The 18,730-nt window shown below is 37.0% G+C and overlaps 1 protein-coding gene across 5 annotated transcripts in view; it reads left to right on the forward strand.

Annotated features, from left to right (window-relative positions):
- nckap1 (NCK-associated protein 1) overlaps positions 1–17,656 on the forward strand; it is a 214,952-nt gene extending 197,296 nt beyond the window's left edge. For all 5 annotated transcript variants that reach the window (XM_043693453.1, XM_043693454.1, XM_043693456.1 and 2 more), the window contains 3 exons: positions 3,971–4,080; positions 15,480–15,569; positions 16,692–17,656. In XM_043693453.1, coding sequence (XP_043549388.1) covers positions 3,971–4,080; positions 15,480–15,569; positions 16,692–16,808 — 317 coding nt within the window. In that variant the 3' untranslated portion in view covers positions 16,809–17,656. The remainder of the gene's footprint in view (positions 1–3,970; positions 4,081–15,479; positions 15,570–16,691) is intronic.
- Positions 17,657–18,730: the final 1,074 nt, after the last annotated feature.

Below are 18,730 nucleotides of genomic sequence, written 5' to 3' on the forward strand. Positions count from 1 at the left end.
GGGAGAGACTATTTTCTATTCTTTCTTTCTGTGCAAGGAAAAATATTTTGGTAAACTGGGTGGCTGAGGGCCCCTCTGGACTTTCAAATTGGCACAGATTAATTATGGAATGTATTCCCCTTGACTTCCTTACAAATATGGTGTACCGAAAGACCGAATTATTTTATAAAATATGGCAGCCCTTCTTGAGTTACATAAATACAGATATTTCGGCTATCCTAACAAGGGCTTTTATTTAATTGAGATTACAAACCTGGCTGGTCCGGGGCCCCTTAGGAGAGGAATCCCACATGAATACGGGTTTTATTACATCTGGTGTTAACACGTTCTGAGCATGTAAGAGATTTACATATACACTCTGGTTAGTTGTAGGTTAGATTAGTAGATAGTTGAGTTTTGTTTTTTTTTTCTTTTTCGGTATTTTTTTTTCTCTTGTTAAATTTTGGCTATTGTATATTTGATTTAATTGTAGATCAATGTTTATATTTGAGAGTTTTGTTTATTTTTGTAAACTTGTAAAAATGTTAAATTTCTAATAAAAATATCTTTAAAAAAAAAGACTATGATGTTCTTTTCATTGTCAAGCAAAAGCAGGTTGAGTAGAACCAGGAACTGGTCCACAGGATGTCTTGTCTCACCTAAGTTGTCCACACACAAATATTTGCAAATCAATGTCTCATGTTACTTTGAATATTATTGAACTGGTGAAAGGGAGTTGTTCAAAATGGTGAAGATGGTTTGTGGGTTACTCTCTCAGAAACTGGGAAGATTTAGATTGCAGCATTCAGAGCTTGTGTGTATGTGAGAGCAAGATAGAATTTTTTTTTTCCAAGAGTTGTTGACATTTTTCTTCGACCCTGCTAATGCTTCAAATTTGTACTTCATGGAAAGTAAGAATCTCTGACCATGATTCTAGTTTTATTCAGGACAATTGCTCATCTTAATGTGGGCTAGTGGAAAAATCCTCAAGAACATCAATACACACTTAAAGTTGTATCACTTAGTCAAAAATTGAGTACTGGGTTACCAAGTGCAAAACATCAATGTGTAGAAATGTAGGTTAAATTTAAGTGACAGACTAAATTGTCTGCATTGGATACCATGTAGTTTTAATTCGCAACATGATTACTATAAATTCGTATTGTTTTGCCGTTTATGCTGTAAATGTTTAAATAAAAATAGTAGAAATATTTCCTAATAAAAATTTTAAAATGTCATGTGTTCAGTGATTATTCTTAACTCCACTGTAACTTATTAAAGGCTCTATTTTATTATGCTCCAAGCTTTATTAATATACTGAGCCTACTATACTGGGCTTTTCAAAGTCAAAATCTTCAGTTTTATCAATATACAAACTAGTCAGCACCTACTAGGATAGTAAACTCAGTCATAGAAAGATGTCAAGTGAATAGGACTGCCCTTCTAAACCTATATAATTGAGCTTTTACCAACTCGGTGAATGGAGTGGCAGTGAGCCTTATATATACAGTATATTAGAAGGAAAACTGAACTAGTGTTAAATATTTTAGGTTAATTTCTTCTGGCACTCTTGATATTTTCTTTCTCGATTCATTTCTTCCAATGTTTTCCTGCTGCCATCACATTAAGAAGGTAAGCTATTCACTTCATAAAATTGTATGTTATTGTTTTACCTCACCACATATGACGCACAGAATTGTGCTGGTAAATGACTGCTGACAGCTTTTATTATGTCAGTATGTCTCCCCATAGAATCAGGTCGCATCCAGGTCTGGAATTAGTTGGGCTGTCTATTTGTAACAGTACCAATATCTCACTAGCACCTGTGTAGAGAGAAGCCAAGTTAACGTTTCAAAATCAAGATGACTCTCCTTCAGAGCGCTCTCTCTCTCCACAGATGCTGCCAGACCTGGCAAGTTTCACCAACACTTTCTTATTTTTCTTTCTTCAGATTTCCAACATCTGCAGTAACTTTACTTTTGTTAGCAATATCTCGTTGCTGCCCAAGTTGAAGAACATGGTTCATTTTATCCACACTAGTTCTCGATCGGTGTTTGAGCAGCTATTAAGGGGATGACTTTATGCTACTTTGGTTCATGAAGGGAAACTTTCTTCAAATTCATGATTGACTCTAATTTATGGTACCAGCAAAGTAGCCTTCCATTTTCAGAAAGCACAGTTAAGGCATAGCCTCAATATGTTAGAAATACCTTCTTCAGTTCATGTCATAGAAGGCATTTGCCCTTCTCTTCCCAAGGACAATTTGCTATCTGTACTAAACAGTCCTTGAGGATGTCATAAATAATGGGGGAGTCCAGTAAAGCGTGAAAAATTGTATATATCTTTTGGTGCATAAATATACTTGATTTCCTGCAATTACTTCGCTATCAAATGGTTAACAAGACAATACTGACATGTGAAGTGTTATTTTAATGCAGTACACAAAGAAGCATGGTTTGGAGGTAGGACATAGGAACAGTAGGTTATTAAGACTGTTGAGCCTATTCCTCTGTTCAGATCCCCTTGTGATGAAGCCAACATACCATTTGCCTTCCTTTTGATTGTTTCACTTGCATGATAGCTTTTAATGTCCATGAACAAGGATGCTGATGTACCTTTACAGGCTAACATGTCCCAACCTCTCCCCATTTAAGAAGCAATTTGTCTTCTATGTCTGTACCAAAGTGTATAACTTCACATTTATTCACATTATGGTTCATCTGCTGTGTTCTTGTACCTTCACTTAGCCTGTCCAAGGCCTGTTGAGATCTTCCTGCATCCTGTTCACAACATGCATTCCTACCTCGTTTCATGTCATCAGCAAATTTGAAAATCTTATAACTGGTGCAGGTCGTTCTGCAATAATGCACCTTTCACCAGTGGGAATTGACTATAATACAATTGACAAATAGCAGACATTTAAATAATGCAAACTTTTACTGAACAGGTATAGCGATTTTCTATTTGTGATCTTCTACAGTTTGATTTTCTATAGTGCAGAGGAACACAGTCGTGTTACAGCAGAACAACCTGTACCTACATTTAAATCATTTACTCAGATTGTGAGCAGTTGTGACCTTTCTATTCATCTTTGCATCTGAAGCAGTTCTCTATTTAGGTAATGAGCTAGTATGATAAAGGTGTGCCATTCATGTGAGCAGAAGGCAGTAGATCTGCCCAAAATCCAGTAACAATGCAGAATAGCAAATATTTTCAGTGGGATGAATTTCAGCACATTAAGGGATAACACACAATGAACTGAGTGAAGCCATCCTCAAGAAATGGAGTTTCTTTATATACCACATGAAAGTATGCAATCCAGAGCAATAATTATTACGCTGTGTCTTTATGTAGTATGCTTCCAAAAGTTTGATCATCTAGTTGCGAGAGATGATGTTGATTTTATTTGCTGTGCATAGGAAAGTATTGTTCTCTTACTTTTTGTGTAAGGTTGACTGACTTATTTAAATTTACATTGATCAAAATCCTGACAAGATGAATGGTGACATGTAAAGATCCTGAGTAATGAGAATCTCAACCAGGGCCATTTTGTGCTGTACAGCTGCTTTTCCATAAAACAAACAATTAAGTTGTTAAGAATCCTGTAAATTTTGCAAGTGGTGCAGAGGGCATAAAGTTCCATTAAAATGACCATTTTAAGAAACTCGAAACGGGGGAATTAAGACTGAGAAGAAGATCAGAATCATCTGAGAAAGAAAAAGGTTAATGTTTCCAGTGTGATCTTGCCGAATTTAAGCTTACCAGTATATATTTTTTTCTGCTTGGAGGTCGAAATATCATTTATTTAGTGTGGTTTAACAGGGTTTTGAAATTACAGTTACTGTTGTCATGTCAACATTATGGTGTCATATCAAATTTAGGGCAACTAAAACGATTAACAGGAGTGGATGCTGTGTACCTCGCAGGACGTATTACTTAACCTGTTATTCTGATTGTTGCTTTAAAAGAACTTTTCTTTTTAATTATGCAGGGCATTGCAACAATATTCATTGTTTGGCCAAAGCTATAAACCAAATTGCTGCTGCCTTATTCACCATTCATAAAGGAAGTATTGAAGACCGTCTTAAAGAATTCCTTGCCGTAAGTAAAATTCTGGTGGTTGTTTGTTTAAATCTAGGTGACAGCTTCACTTCAATAGTACATGATACTTCAAAACTGAAAGGCAAGTAACAAGATCAAGTGAATCAAAATGTACAGTGAAGTTCCAATACCCACTTTCCAGTTATTAATGCCACCTCAGCTCCTGTCTGGCATAAGTCAAACCTGCAGCCAAAGAAAAGTTAAATTCCATTTTCTATCTGTACTGTATTTGTCGTCATACCAGTTTTTCAGCTATTGCTGTATTGGTTTGAAATCAAGATGTAGGGGTGATGGTCTTTTGTTATTATCCAGTTTTCAAGTAGATTCTCTCTGGTGCCAATTTTAGAAGCCTATATATTTAATGTTTTATTTGGTATCAACATCCTTAACCCTTTGTTAGCTCCTGTTAATAATTTTCTTTGTGATACAAATGAAAAAAGGTGCATAACAGTAATTGGGAAATAAAGAACTAGTAACTTGCCTCTATATCGGTACATATTTTCAAGTTTACCACATAGCAGTTCAGGTTAATTTAGTAATGATACCATTTTGTTCAAAGGTTGCCAATTTAAGAGGCACTTTTTGACTAGAGCACATAACCCAAAGTGATAGCTCAGTACAGTACTGAACTACATTTGTATGCTATATATCAAGATACAGTCAGCTGAGACCTGCTGTTCTGGTGGATGTAATGGATCACAATTAACTTCAGGCTCCCCTGCCAACAATTGTTCTCAGCTAGCACAATCATACCACATTAATTATCAAGTGAAATACTTAATCTGTTGTTTGTAAAATCTTAATGTACAGTATGACTGCAGGTTTTACATAATAACATTTCAAAAATAATTCAAAAACAGAAATTCAATGGGTCTGGCAGCATCTGAGGAGAGAAGACAAAGTTCCAAGTTTTGAGTCCAGTGACTCTTTTTGGAGTACTGAAGAATGATTACTGGACTTGAAATGTTAACTCTATTTTCTCTCCACAGATGCTGCCAGACCTGCTGAACTTTTCCAGCAATTTCTGTCTCTGTTTGCTTCAGATATCCAGCAACTACAGTTCTTTTATTTTACTTCAAAAATAATTTATAGGCTATGATCAGCTTGGCGCGTGTAAAAATGCAAAAGATATGATATGATTACGAATCTTTGTTTCCTTCAGCCCTATGAGTTGTACCTAACTTGCAAGTTGAAAGTGTGACTGTTTTAAGTCAAAAAGCTCCAATTCACTGAGTTTTCTTATAAACCCAGCGTTCTATAATATGTTAATTTTACAGTCAGGTTTTTAAAAAAGTTTCTATTGTGGGTGTGCTTGACCATAGTCCAAAAAGTGTAAGGTACTACCTTTTGAAGCAGTGCATACTGTACAGCTACAGAAATGTAATCCCATAGTGTGGGAGGTTAGAGCCAGTGAATGATGAAGCAAGATGAAGAGATGAAACTTTTATTTATGAACTTGAAGATAAATTATTGGAAATTGTCTCTTCATTTTTTTTTACGATCCATTTCTAGCATTTTTAGAATGTCCCTTTATGTATGACAGCCAGAGATCCTGATTTATTCTGTTATTGCATTTGCTGATTTTTATTTCCTGTATTGAAAAATATAGTTGAATGAAAAAGGCTATAATTCAGCCTGTTAAGTAAGGAAAAAAATTACATAAACGAATTAGTAATTAGGTGATCCAGCTTTACTTTGTGGATGTTTCACTGAAGCTGAGTTGGCAGGAGCCGTGTCAGTGGTGACTCCTAGCTCATAGGCCCAATGTGTAGACTCATGAAATGGTAGCAGAGCATCAGCTGCAGCGATGGGGAGGGCCTGGAACATGGACTTTTATGACGACAGTAGTGTCGGTGCCTGGAGTGGGGGCTCCTGGCTGTGGTAAGCCCAGAGTGGAGACCTTGCAAAAGTCCCGGAGCTGTGTTAGGGATCCTGGCCAATGAAGGTGAACCCTACTTAAGTTCTTTCTTTTTATTCTTTTGCACCTCAAAATGGAGCAGGATTGTGGCAACAGAACACTTTTCACTGTATCCCCCTAGATCTGTGACAATAAGTCATTCATTCATTCGCGTTTGCAAATTTTATCAATTAGACCAGAAAAATAAAGATATCACTTGGGTATTTAATATACTTGCACTATAAATTATTGAACAGCTTTCGTACATATCACACTGCAGTAATAACCAGTAAAGCTATGATATTTTTTGTATGTCCAAAACTGCATTTAAATGTTAGATTAGGCGGTCGGGTCTTAGATTTGCAGTCTCACTCATGGTTGTCGAGCTCGTAATGTTGACAAACAATTTTCCTGACCCCATCTCCCGGAAGTCAGTTTGTAATTTTGCATTCCACTTGCATATAAGTCTGTATTAGGTGTGCTTGAAATAGTTTCCCAAAGTAATATGCTTTTTGAAACATCACAACTGACTCCTGTCTTTTCTGAAACAGTACGTGTGAAAGCAAGAAAGCTCAATAGTTGACGGTGGCAGCAGTCTAACTCCTCAAATGTGTTGCCAGCCATGTTACATGTTAAGGCCTTCTATTACATATGCCAATATTGTAGATAGGTTACACTATTAGCTCAGTTAAATAATGGTTAATCAAAGTAGCTAGGTGGGGCATCCTTCTATGTCTTTGAGAGGCTGATGTACCTTTGCTTATATTTGCTTTGAAATGGAAATTTTTAAATTGTATTCCTAAAATATTTCTTGGAATTTACATTATTATTTTACAAAACATTATTTTGTTTTACTATTTTAATTTTATCTCTAGTCTTGCTGGACACCTAATGCCCTGAGGTAATGATATGTTAGATTCATGTGACAAACCAGTAATTTTCATGCTGAAATAATTCCTGTAAGAAAAATAGTAATGAGCATGAAGATTGTCCTTCATAGTAAGTGTTACATGAGATATAAGTAGGATGCATGGGGGGAACGGAAGGATATTTAATGTAGTCCAATTGAGACCTTACTAACTTGTGATTTTGCTGTTTGAGAATTGAGAGATTTTCTCCAGTCTACAGAGTGGATCAAGTCATTATAAACACAAAATTGCCAAGAAATGTTATGCTTGAATAAGGATTATGTTTAAATCAGGATTTCCATAAACTGCTGATAAAAATAGCCATTTTGCAAATATTTGAAAACTGTTAGTGCAGCCAATTTAACCATTCATTAAAAAACCACAAGGTAATGTTTTAAAATTTATGTACAGTGAATTCATTCAGTAATTCAGTCTAAACAACACTTTTTAACCTAAGTGATTAGATTCTAAATTGTGCTACTGTCTCTTCGTAAAATTTAGCAGTTCTTTGACTATATGTAGTGTGGTATTAAAAACCTGGTTAATAGTGGCATTTTATGCTTGGACCAAGATTTATTTTTAAATGTTATGGTTGGATCAGATTGTGTGTAATGGAGTGACTGTGAAGTAGTTTGGTATTTTGGAATTCTGTGTTGGATCAGGTATGTGTTTATCTAGAGTCAATGTATCCTTCTATTCTCCTTCTCGACATTCTCTTTGCCATTTACTTCTTCACGTTTCTACTCTTATTAGTAGTAGGGATAAATATAAAATTTAAATTGGCTAGCTATCTCCTAAATGTATGATCAATTTTTTTTAGTGTAATACAGAAAAAGGTACAAAAATTGCTTTAATTAGTGCTCTTACTGTATTCACGCCAATTGTATAACTCCAAAGCCTATGGGAAAATGCAAAAGAATTCTTGCACTATTAAAATATCTCAATGTAGTTTCTTGAAAAACATTTTTCTTATTGGGCATGCCGAACAGGATGGCCAACAGAGATGGGCCATCTTGTTCAGCATACCCAATAAGAGAAATATGTTCAGAATGTTTTTTCTAACTTGATTTTCTAATTTGCTAAAACTAGCTCTTTATTCCAATTCAACTTTCTCAAAACCTCACAGGGAGTCTTTTGTTTGGCTAGTGCATTGTTGTCCAGTTCTCTTTCTGTTACAGCACAGAGACAGGCTCTTCAGCCCAAACTGATCCATGCCAACCAAAATGTCCATCTATGCTAACCCCATTTCCCTGCACTTTAGCCCATATCCTTCTAAACTTTCCTATCCATGTATTCCTCCAAATGCCATTTAAATGTTGTTAATGTACCTGCCACCTTGAGGAGAAAGTGAGGTCTGCAGATGCTGGAGATCAAAGTTGAAACTTTATTGCTGGAACAGCACAGCAGGTCAGGCAGCATCCAGGGAACAGGAGATTCGACGTTTCGGGCACAGGCCCTTCTTCAGGAATCACCTGCCACCTCCACTGGCAGAACGTTCCAAATGCATATCATCCTCCTTAAAACCCTGGAAAAGAAAACTGAGTGCATTCACCCTGTCCATGTCTCTCATGATCTTTTATACTTCTATAAGATCTCGACCCTCAGTCTCTTACACTCTTAAAGAAGAAAGTCTTAGCTTGTCCAACCTCTCCCAGACCCTTGAGTCCTGGCAACATCCTTGTAAATTTGTTCTGCATTCTTTCTAGTTTAATAACATCCTTCCTATAGCAAGGTAACCAAAACTGAACACAGTACTCCAAGTGTGACCTCACCAACACTGCATATATATGGAGCCAGAATAGATTTCATCAGTATTGTTTAACACCTTCATTCCTTATTTTGTGCATTAGTCACTTCTACAAATATTAAGCAGTCTATAAATGTTTTCCAATGTAATGTGTTTATTTCCATTCAAACTTTGCAAACCATATCATATAACACAGACTAGTCATTTCTTTTGAACTTTGTTTTGAATCTTTCACCTATTGTCTTTGATGTATTAAGATCTTGAAGGTTGCTATCAGCGTATTGTCAGCTGTCATCTTAACTGATCTTAAAATTGGTGCAAGGTTGTAGTCACCCAGAAGTTAATGATACTCCTGTTACCTCAGTTTTCTGTTGCTGCAGTATTTGCCTATTCAGGTGCTTCAAAAAGCAATGTGTTAGGATGTACTGAGTCATGATATGAATATAAGTATTTGTTTTTGCCTCTTCAATTTTGCCAGTCCCATTGATTATTGGTCAGCCATTTTCTCGTCAGGCCAAAAGGGGATAGTGCAAGAATACTTATGGTTTGGGACATTTTGATGAATCATGTCTCTAATCAGTGATGACCTTCAATAATGAGGAGGGATGAGCATGTTTTCATCAATTATTGCTCACTGCCTGTCAAATCTGTTAGTTAATGATCATTGCATTGGCATTGCCTTCATTTCTAACAAGTTAATTCTCTAAAACGTTTTCATTTTCTCCCCAACACTTTGTTTTAAAAGAAGCTGTATTTGAATAGATTATTACCAAGCAAAGTATTGCTCCTGATGTTTCTTCAATGCATTCACTAATTTCTGCTTTTGATTATTCATTGATAAAATGATATAATAAATGAATGAAAACCAAAAGAACTAAGGATCCTGTAAATCAGAAACAAAAATGAAAGTTGCTGGAAAAGCTTCGCAGGTCTGCATCATCTGTAAAGAGAAATCCGAGTTAACGTTTTGGGTCTGGTGATGCTGGAGTCTATTATAAAGGAAGAAATTATGACACATCTGGATAGTAGTAACAGGATAGGTCAGAGTCAGCATGGATTTATGAAGAGAGAGAAGAACAGTTGGACAGACAAAGGAGTCAATAACAATGTGGCTGGGAGGGTGAATACCTATTGTTAGCCACTAATAATCTCCATTGATAGCTATTCACCCTTTTTAAAACAGTCAAAGAGAAAATCATTGCCAAAAAACTAATTGCAGCTGTTTCATCACCAGTATCCTAATTGTGAATACACAAAAACAGCTTGTAGTGTGGAGCACTGAATTTTGCATGTAATATGTTGGAAGTATTAAATTAGACCATGAGACATAGGCTATTCAGCCCATCGAGTCCGCTCTGCCATTCAACCATGGCTGATCAGATTCTCAACCCCATTCTCTCACTTTCTCCCGTAACCCTTGATACTCAAGAACCTATCTATCTCAGTCTTAAATATACTCAATGATTTGGCCTCCACAGCTTTCTATGGCAATGAATTCCATAGATTCACCACTCTCTGGCTGTACTGATCACTGCTGTTCTGTTAGAAAGGTGATATTATATCATTTAAACTTCTTCATTTACATTCATAATGCTCCACTTGGCTTGAAACCATTACCCGATTACCTAAAGATTATTCTTATTTTGTTGTGCGCAAGATGTAGCAGTCACTGCCCAGGCCAACATTTACTGTTCATCTCTATTTGCCCTTGGACAACTATTTTCTTGAACTGCTGCAGTCTATGTCGTGCAGGTGCATCTGCAGTGTATTAGGAAGGAAGGTCCAGGATTTTTGACCCAAAGACAGTGAAGGAATGACACTGTGTTTCCAAGTCTGGATACGGAGTTATTGTGGCTTGGAGGAAAGCCTGGAGATGGTGGTAGTCCCATGTTCCTGATGCCCTAGTAGTAGTTGATAGAGGCTGGAGGTTTAGAAGATGCTGCTTAAGGGACCTCAGTGGTATCTGTGTGAATTAACTATTGTGTGTTAGTGGTGGAGGGTGTAAAGTTTCAAAGTGTTGGTAAGTAAGGTGCTGCTTTGTCCTGAATGGTGTCAGATTTTTTGGAATGTTTTTAGATCTGCACATGTCGAGGTGATGGAATCGGATCAGCTAAGACTTGTCCGAATGCTCAGTCTCACTAATGCATTGCAGTCATTTCTATAAAAATGGCAATATACTGACAATTCTGTAGTTATCCAGTGTCTCCCTTCCTCCCTCCCTTTTTAAATAAAACTGAGATAATTATAACTTTCTATGCAAAGGCACAAATCCCAAATCTAGAGAGCTGTGGAAAACAATGACTAATGATCTACAATTTCCACACTAATTTCTTAATTCCCTATGGATAGAAACCATTAATCCCTGTAACTTGTGAATTTGAATACTCAGTTATTGCTGCCATTTTTACTTGGGCATTAAATCTTCAATGTTCTTCCACTTTGAAAACAGATGAGACATTCACCTATCAAGTTTACCATTTCTTTTTTGTTTATTATAAACTCACCTATCTTTAATGGGCTCTGATGTCCCTTATTATGTTTTTTCTCTTAATATTCTTAAATTGTTTGTTAGTTTTGATGTCACTTTGAATTTTTTTTCCCTTTTTGCACTGATTAGTTTCTTTGCCTCTTGATAGCTATTTTAGTCTGTTGACTCTTCTGTTTGTGAGAGCCTATTCTTTAAATTTGTCTTTCACTCATTTCTGCTTCATGATTGTTTAAATTATACAAGTGGAGACTTTGGCTTTTTATGATATGTACTAGCTTTGTTTTTATGGGATGTTTCTTTTACAATTTACTCCGTAGTTTGCAGGTTTAGTCGGTAATAATTCCACATAATTTACTGTGATCAAATCATTTCTCGACTCTTTAATGTTTCCCATTCGTAAATTTAAGAGCTTCTCTCTCCCGCTCCTGCTCCCTCTCCCACTTGTACTCCCTCTAATATAGGTTCATGATAATACATAGTTTTTGTCAGTCTGGGCTATTCTTATTGACCATAAGACCATTCAGTTTACAAGCTGAAATAGGCCATCCGACCCATCAAGTTCACCCAACCATTGAATTAAATCGTGGCTGATCTGATAATCCTCACCTCTACTTTCTTGCCTGACTGCCATTCCCCTTTAATGGTTAGAAATCTGTCTATCTCAGCCTTGATTATGCTTGACAATCCAGTCTTCTGTGATTAAGACGTCCACAGATTTACCACCCTTGGTGGAAAAATATCCTCTTCATCTCTGTTTTGAATGGATGACTCTTTACTCTGAGCTTATGCCTCTGGCCCTAGACTTCCCCACAAGGAGAAGCAAACTCCCCACATCTACCCTGTCAGGCCCCCTAAGAAATATGTATGTTTTAAATATTAGCGGATTGAGTGGTGGGCAGAACCTAGCATGTGCAGAAGCATGCTCTAGTTCTCTGCACATCCTGCATGCAATATATATAATTGCTGATGGGGGTGATGCTGACTTTGGAGGTGGGGAGGGAAAATGCAACAGCAGGTAAGGAGAACTGTAAGAATAGCTTTAACCTGGCTAGAGCAATTGTTTCTCTGAGAGACCTGACGGGAGAGTTGGGGCTGGCAAAAGCAGGATGGGAATAGCACTCAAGGTTTGGGAAGAGTTGGGTGCAGTTTGCATGAAAAGAATATAATGGCATTGGAGTGTTGGGTAAGCCATGAAAAAGATGGAACAACATGCAGTGGGGATGGCATGGTTGGGTTGAAATGACGAAATTGGTGAAGTGTGACAAATGATGGTGATAGGCATTTGATAAACTTAATATTGAAAGCCATTCTGTTAGTAAAATTAAAAGTTCACTGGATTTCAATGGAAATGTTTGTGAAGCTATGTGATGAATTGAAAGGATATATCATAGTTGATCCTATGGTTGAAGAAGGTGGTAACTGTCCATACTGTCTTGAGTTTCTAAGCCGTTTAATTCCAACGGCTATGCCAACATGCCAACTTTGATAACTCAAGGAAGGAGCAATTATGTTGTGACAAAATTTGAATTCTGCATAAAGACCTTGTCCTTGGAAAGAAATTGATCAGTTGGAGCTTCTTTCTTCAATGCTAGGAGCTTCAGTTGCAACAGACAAATTTTAAGGAAATGGTTCGTCTCAAAATAATTTTGAACTAGTGAGATGTAAACCTAGGGGAGAAAGTGGCCTGGTTGTCTTATCACTGGACTGTTAATCCAGAGGCCGAGGTAATGTTCTGGGGACCTGGGTTTGAATCCTGCCAAGGCAGATGGTGGTATTTGAATTCAATAAATGTCTGGTTGGAAGAATCTAATGATCATAAATCAATTCATAGAAAAATCCATCTGGTTCACTAACATGCTTTAGGAAAGGAAACTGCCATCCTTACCTGGTCTGACCCACATGTGACTCCAGGATGGACCGTGTGTTGGCAGGTGGGACTAGATTGGGTTGGGATATCTGGTCAGCATGGACGAGTTGGAGTAAAGGGTCTGTTTCTGTGCTGTACATCTCTATGACTCTATTACCCACAGCAATGTGGTTGACTATTCTCTTAGGGATGGGCAATAACTGATGGCCTAGCCAGCAATGCCCTCATCCCGCGAATGAATGGAAAAAAAAAACTCTCTTTTCAACTTGGACAGGGGGTGCAGTTCCCAATTACATTTCCTATGTTTTACAACTCAAAACAAGTCACAAAGTCAGGCATTTTAAAAAAATATATTATTTCTAAGCCAGTTTTTACACATGGGCAACTTGACATGGCATTTCCCAGAGTGACACATTTTGATTGTGTTAGTATTTTAAGAAACAAAACCTAGCAATTCTGTAATAAAGAAACACTTCCAGAAAAGATGCATTCATTGGTCTGCAAAGATTTTAGATGACATACAGTCATAGAGATGTACAGCACAGAAACAGACCTTCAATCCAACTTATTCATGCCAACCAAATATCCTAACCTAATCTAGTCCCATTTGCCAGCACTTAGCCGATATCCCTTCAAACCCTTCCTATTCATATACCCATCCAGATGCCTTTTAAATGCTGTAGTTGTGCCAGCCTCCACCACTTCCTCTGGAAGCTCATTCCATACACATACCACCCTCTGCGTGAAAAAGTTGCCCCTTAGGTCTCTTTTATATTTTTCCCCTCTCACTCTAAGCCTATGCCTCTAGTCCTGGACTCCCCCACCCCAGGGAAAAGACTTTGTCTATTTATCCTATCCATGCCCCTCATGATTTTATAAACCTCTAAGAGGTTACCCCTCAGCCTTCGATGCTTCATGGAAAACAGCCCCGGCCTATTCAGCCTCTCCCTATAGCTGAAATCCTCCGAACCTGGCAACATCCTTGTAAATCTTTTCTGAACCCTTTCAAGTTTCACAATATCCTTCCAATAGGAAGGAGACCAGAATTGCACGTAATATTCCAAAAGTGGCCTAACCAACATCCTGTACAGCTCCAACTCCTATACACAATGATCTGACCAATAAAGGCAAACATAACAAGTGCCTTCTTCAGTATCCTAGCTACCTGTGACTCTACTTTCAAGGGGCTATGACCTGTACTCCAAGGTCGTCTGTTCAGTAACGCTCCCTCGGACCTTAATGTTAAGTGTTTAAGTCCTGCTAAGATTTGCTTTCCCAAAACTCAGCACCTCGCATTTAGCTAAATTAAATTCCATCTGTCACTCCTCAGCCCGTTGGCCCATCTGATCAAGATCCTGTTGTAATCTGAGGTAATCTCCTTCACTGTCCACTACACCTGCAATTTTGGTGTCATCTGCAAACTTACTACCTGTACCTCTGATGTTCATGTCCAAATTATTTATATAAATGATGAAAAGTAGTGGACCCAGCACTGATCCTTGTGGCATTCCACTGGTCACAGGCCTCCAGTCTGAAAAACAACCCTCCACGGCCACCCTCTGTCTTCTACTTTCGAGCCAGTTCTCTATCCACATTGTTAGTTCTCCCTATATTCCATGAGATATAACCTTGCTAACCAGTCTCCTCAGTTATACTCTGGTCACTGTTCACAAGTTGTCTCTCACTTTTGATCTTTAATTAATCAGTAGACCCTATGTGGCCTTTTACGTTGTCTGTTCCGGAAAACCAGTCTCTAAAACAGATCCAATACTTACTAGAACTTAGGATTTGCTGCCTTTCCCAACTGTAAAGATGGAAGTCTTCCATTGCAACCACATGGTTCTTGCTGTAAACACCTTCCTAATGCCTATATTTGTAGATTAGCTCCCAATATATCACTGTTGTCAGGTGGTTTTTGGACAACTGTCAGTGTTTTGCAATTATTTCTGTTCTTGTTCTTTAGCCAGAATGTTTCTACTGCCTCGAATCCTAAAATGCTGTTCTGTCATTCATCAATTTGTAGCTCAGTCAAATTCCAATGACCTGGTGCTTCTGAGGTCTCACTTTACCCTTTCCCATATTTCCTGAGCTTTCTCACAATTCAAGAGCCGAGAATACGTAGCCTTACACCATAGATAGTTGTCAGACCTCTTTGCCTGTCCTCGGATGCTTCCTGAATTGCTGTGCTCTTCCAGCACCACTGATCCAGACCTCTTTAATGGTTGCTGCATCATAATCTTTAAACTAAATTTGTACTTCTAATTCCCTGTTTTATTTATTAGATGTTGTGTGTTTATGTACAGAACTTTTATTTGACTAAGTGGCCATTTTAACATAATTTATGATTTGTCTGGACATTTCCAAAACTTGTTTTGGTTGTTTCTGATTCTTAAATGCATAAATTGATTATTGACACTATTTTGTTAAAATTACACTGTTCAAATAAGCACACTAGGTGTACTTCAGCTGATTTTTTTTTGTTTCTTCTACAGCTTGCATCTTCAAGTTTGCTAAAAATAGGACAAGAGACTGACAAAACAACTACTAGAAACAGAGAATCTGTTTATCTTCTGCTTGATATGGTGAGTATCAAGGTATTGTGTTGGTACGTTTTAACATGACTGTGTGCAGTCATGTTAAAAGTGTAGAAATTTCATAAAATTAGTGAAATTGAACATTGGCAAAAGATGTCCCCATTGGGCCTGTGCCTAATATTCAGCTCGAACTTAGTGGAGTCATCTTGTTTTCAAAATATTTTTGCAACCTGAATTTGTGGAGTCATTTGTAGCTCAGTCAAATTCCAATGACCTGGTGCTTCTGAGGTCCATTGGCAACATATGAACAATACTATGCTAGCCTATCTCTTATTGTAAATACAGGCCTTCCTCAGGTTACGAACGTCTGACTTAGGAACCGATATCCGTAAAGCCTATTATTTTAATAAAGTAGCGTTACACACAATGAGTTATACTAATGAACAGGCGGACTACTTTGCACAACACTCAAAACACTGCACTGTACTGTAGTTACATTTATTATTACTGTATTATATTTAAAAATGTTTTAGGTAAAATATATACTCTATACTAAGACAAACATATAACTAATTGACACTAGATGTGAACTGTACTTAACTGCTCCAACTTGCATACAAATTCGACTTGCAAACAGATTTAAAAATGGAACTCGTTCATAACCTGGGGATTTCCTGTAGTCACAGAATGCATCATTGATTGTAATTGTAAACCCTATCCAAATAGTACAGTAAATCAGCTTTTTTTTTAACATACAAGCTTTTTTCCTGATTTTAGAGAGATTGTCGTTCGCAAGTTGAATTGTATTACAATTATATTTAGATCCAACCAAATTTAGGTGCCCAGGCTAATTGCTTGTATTCAGCAGTCCTGTTTTATGTCATGAGACCATCTGCAAACAACCAGCTTGTCTGTGTTTGAAAAATTACCCACATTGTTTATTTTAACTTTGCACTTTACATGGCATGATCTTGTAAAGACAAAGTGTTTGTAATATTTTTGGTGGTTTTGCTGAGCTGCCAACCCGAGTTTTGTTGTGGCTTCTTGTGGTTTGTTTGTACTTCTGTATAAGCATAGCAACAGTCTGGCCGCCTTTGGTTGTTTGAAAGACTGATTGAAATGTCACATTGTATATAATTATCGCTGACATATGTTGGGAATTTTCCTCAGATTGTACAAGAGTCTCCTTTCCTGACAATGGACTTGCTGGAATCTTGCTTTCCTTATGTCCTCCTGCGAAATGCTTACCATGCTGTCTACAAGCAAAGTGTCACATCATCTGCATAAATTGGTATTTACTGGAGGCAATTTAACTAAATGTTCTGCAGTGCTGGTTTACAAGCTAATAACTGTAGAATTGTTTCACTTTATAGTCATGAGATGGAATCATTTTTCATAAACATACATTGTAGAGCAGTGGTTTATATTATGTTATTGGTATGCTTGACGATTTGCTGAATAGTGGCAAAGCAGAATGATTTTACTTTAAAATAGCAGCTAATTTGTTTAAATTACACTACAATGTTGATTACGTTTTTAAAAAAGCAGTTGTATACAAGAAACTGCTGATTTGAAGACATCTTCCTTAAAGTATTGAAATGCAGAGGAAAATTCATCTAGTTGTTATTTGAAGATGATGTTCTTGCTTCCTTCTGTGTGTAAATTATTTCAGATAAGGCAAGAAAAAATTTGTTCTTGTCATTCTTCTTTGACGGTAAATGGGATAGCTGGGTTATTATTTGCATTTATGTGGATTTATTATGATAATTCTGTTTCCTTTAATTTTAAATAATTGCTATATTAGTTACTCTGGAATACATTATGTAATATCTACAAATTCTATAGGAATGCTGAAACCTCCAAAACAATTCTAGCAATCCACTGCGCATTACTCTATGAACAACAGAAGTGATGTTTGTATAAAGCATAGTATAATTTTTTTTATAAAACTAACTTCAGTGGAGAGCTTGTTGAAATTCACACTACCATTGTACCCTGTTGTATGGTATGACTGACTGTATGAATATTTATCACATATTGATAAAATGGCAGCCCTTAACCTCTTTTATATGTTTTACATTTTTCAAGTTTTAGTGTATCTTCCATAACAAACAATAAAACACCAGGTTACTTCACATTCACAACAAAGAATGTTTATTTTAAGTGTAATACCTACTTGATTTTGACAGAATGGTGCATGTATGTAAATACTTAGTTATTCAGCTGATCTAAAGTGTAGATTACACATTCAGTCTGATACAAAACCAGTTGGACTATAGACTATTAGTGTTAAATGGGTAAAACTGAAGCACTGAATTCAAGAGGCTGAACTAGCTTTTATGTTTGGTTGTAGACATAAGTACAATGACTTTGAAATTACTCAAAGAGAAACTTGCTACTCTCCTTCCTTTTTATTTTCAATCTAATTTATGTATCCCCTTCACATTAAAAGACGATAACCACCTTACCTCAGGAGTAGTCATGGCCAAAACGTCTACTTTAATAGCAATTGGTTTTCTGAGTACAGATTGTGTTCAAAATTATACCTGTTATTACCAGTTTTGTTTCCTCCTCAAAGTTCTGTTTAAACTCATTTAGCATATTGACGTGTGTAAAAGTTTACTGTCAACCAGTGCAATAGGAAGCATTTAGAACATTTTTAAAAGTTGTAATTAAACATTTCTTAAGATATTTGAGTGATAATCCAGTGCAATTTTATTAATGCAGCTGGAAATAACGTCAAAAATAAGCATTTTAATCAATGTCTAATATATCACCTGTGAGTTACTGAAAATGACCTAAAAAAACTATACAAAACCATTTGCTTATTGTAATGGTCTGTAATTAGGTTTTTAATTTTTCACATCTAATACAGAAAAGTTGCATATTAAAAGGCTGCTTAGAAACGGTGGCAGAGTGGTTAGCACTGCTGCCTCACAGCGCTAGAGACCCGGGTTCAATTCCCAATTCAGGCGAACTGACTGTGTGGAGTTTGCACATTCTCCCCGTGTCTGCATGGGTTTCCTCCGTGTGCTCCGGTTTCCTCCCACAGTCCAAAGATGTGCAGGTCAAGTGAATTGGCCATGCTAAATTGCCCGTAGTGTTAGGTAAAGGGGTAAATGTAGGGGAATGGGTGGGTTGTGCTTCGGCGGGTCGGTGTGGACTTGTTGGGCCGAAGGGCCTGTTTCCACACTAAGTAATCTAATCTA

The sequence above is a fragment of the Chiloscyllium plagiosum genome, chromosome 7 (genome assembly GCF_004010195.1).
Source record: "Chiloscyllium plagiosum isolate BGI_BamShark_2017 chromosome 7, ASM401019v2, whole genome shotgun sequence".
NCBI classification, from domain to species: domain Eukaryota; kingdom Metazoa; phylum Chordata; class Chondrichthyes; order Orectolobiformes; family Hemiscylliidae; genus Chiloscyllium; species Chiloscyllium plagiosum.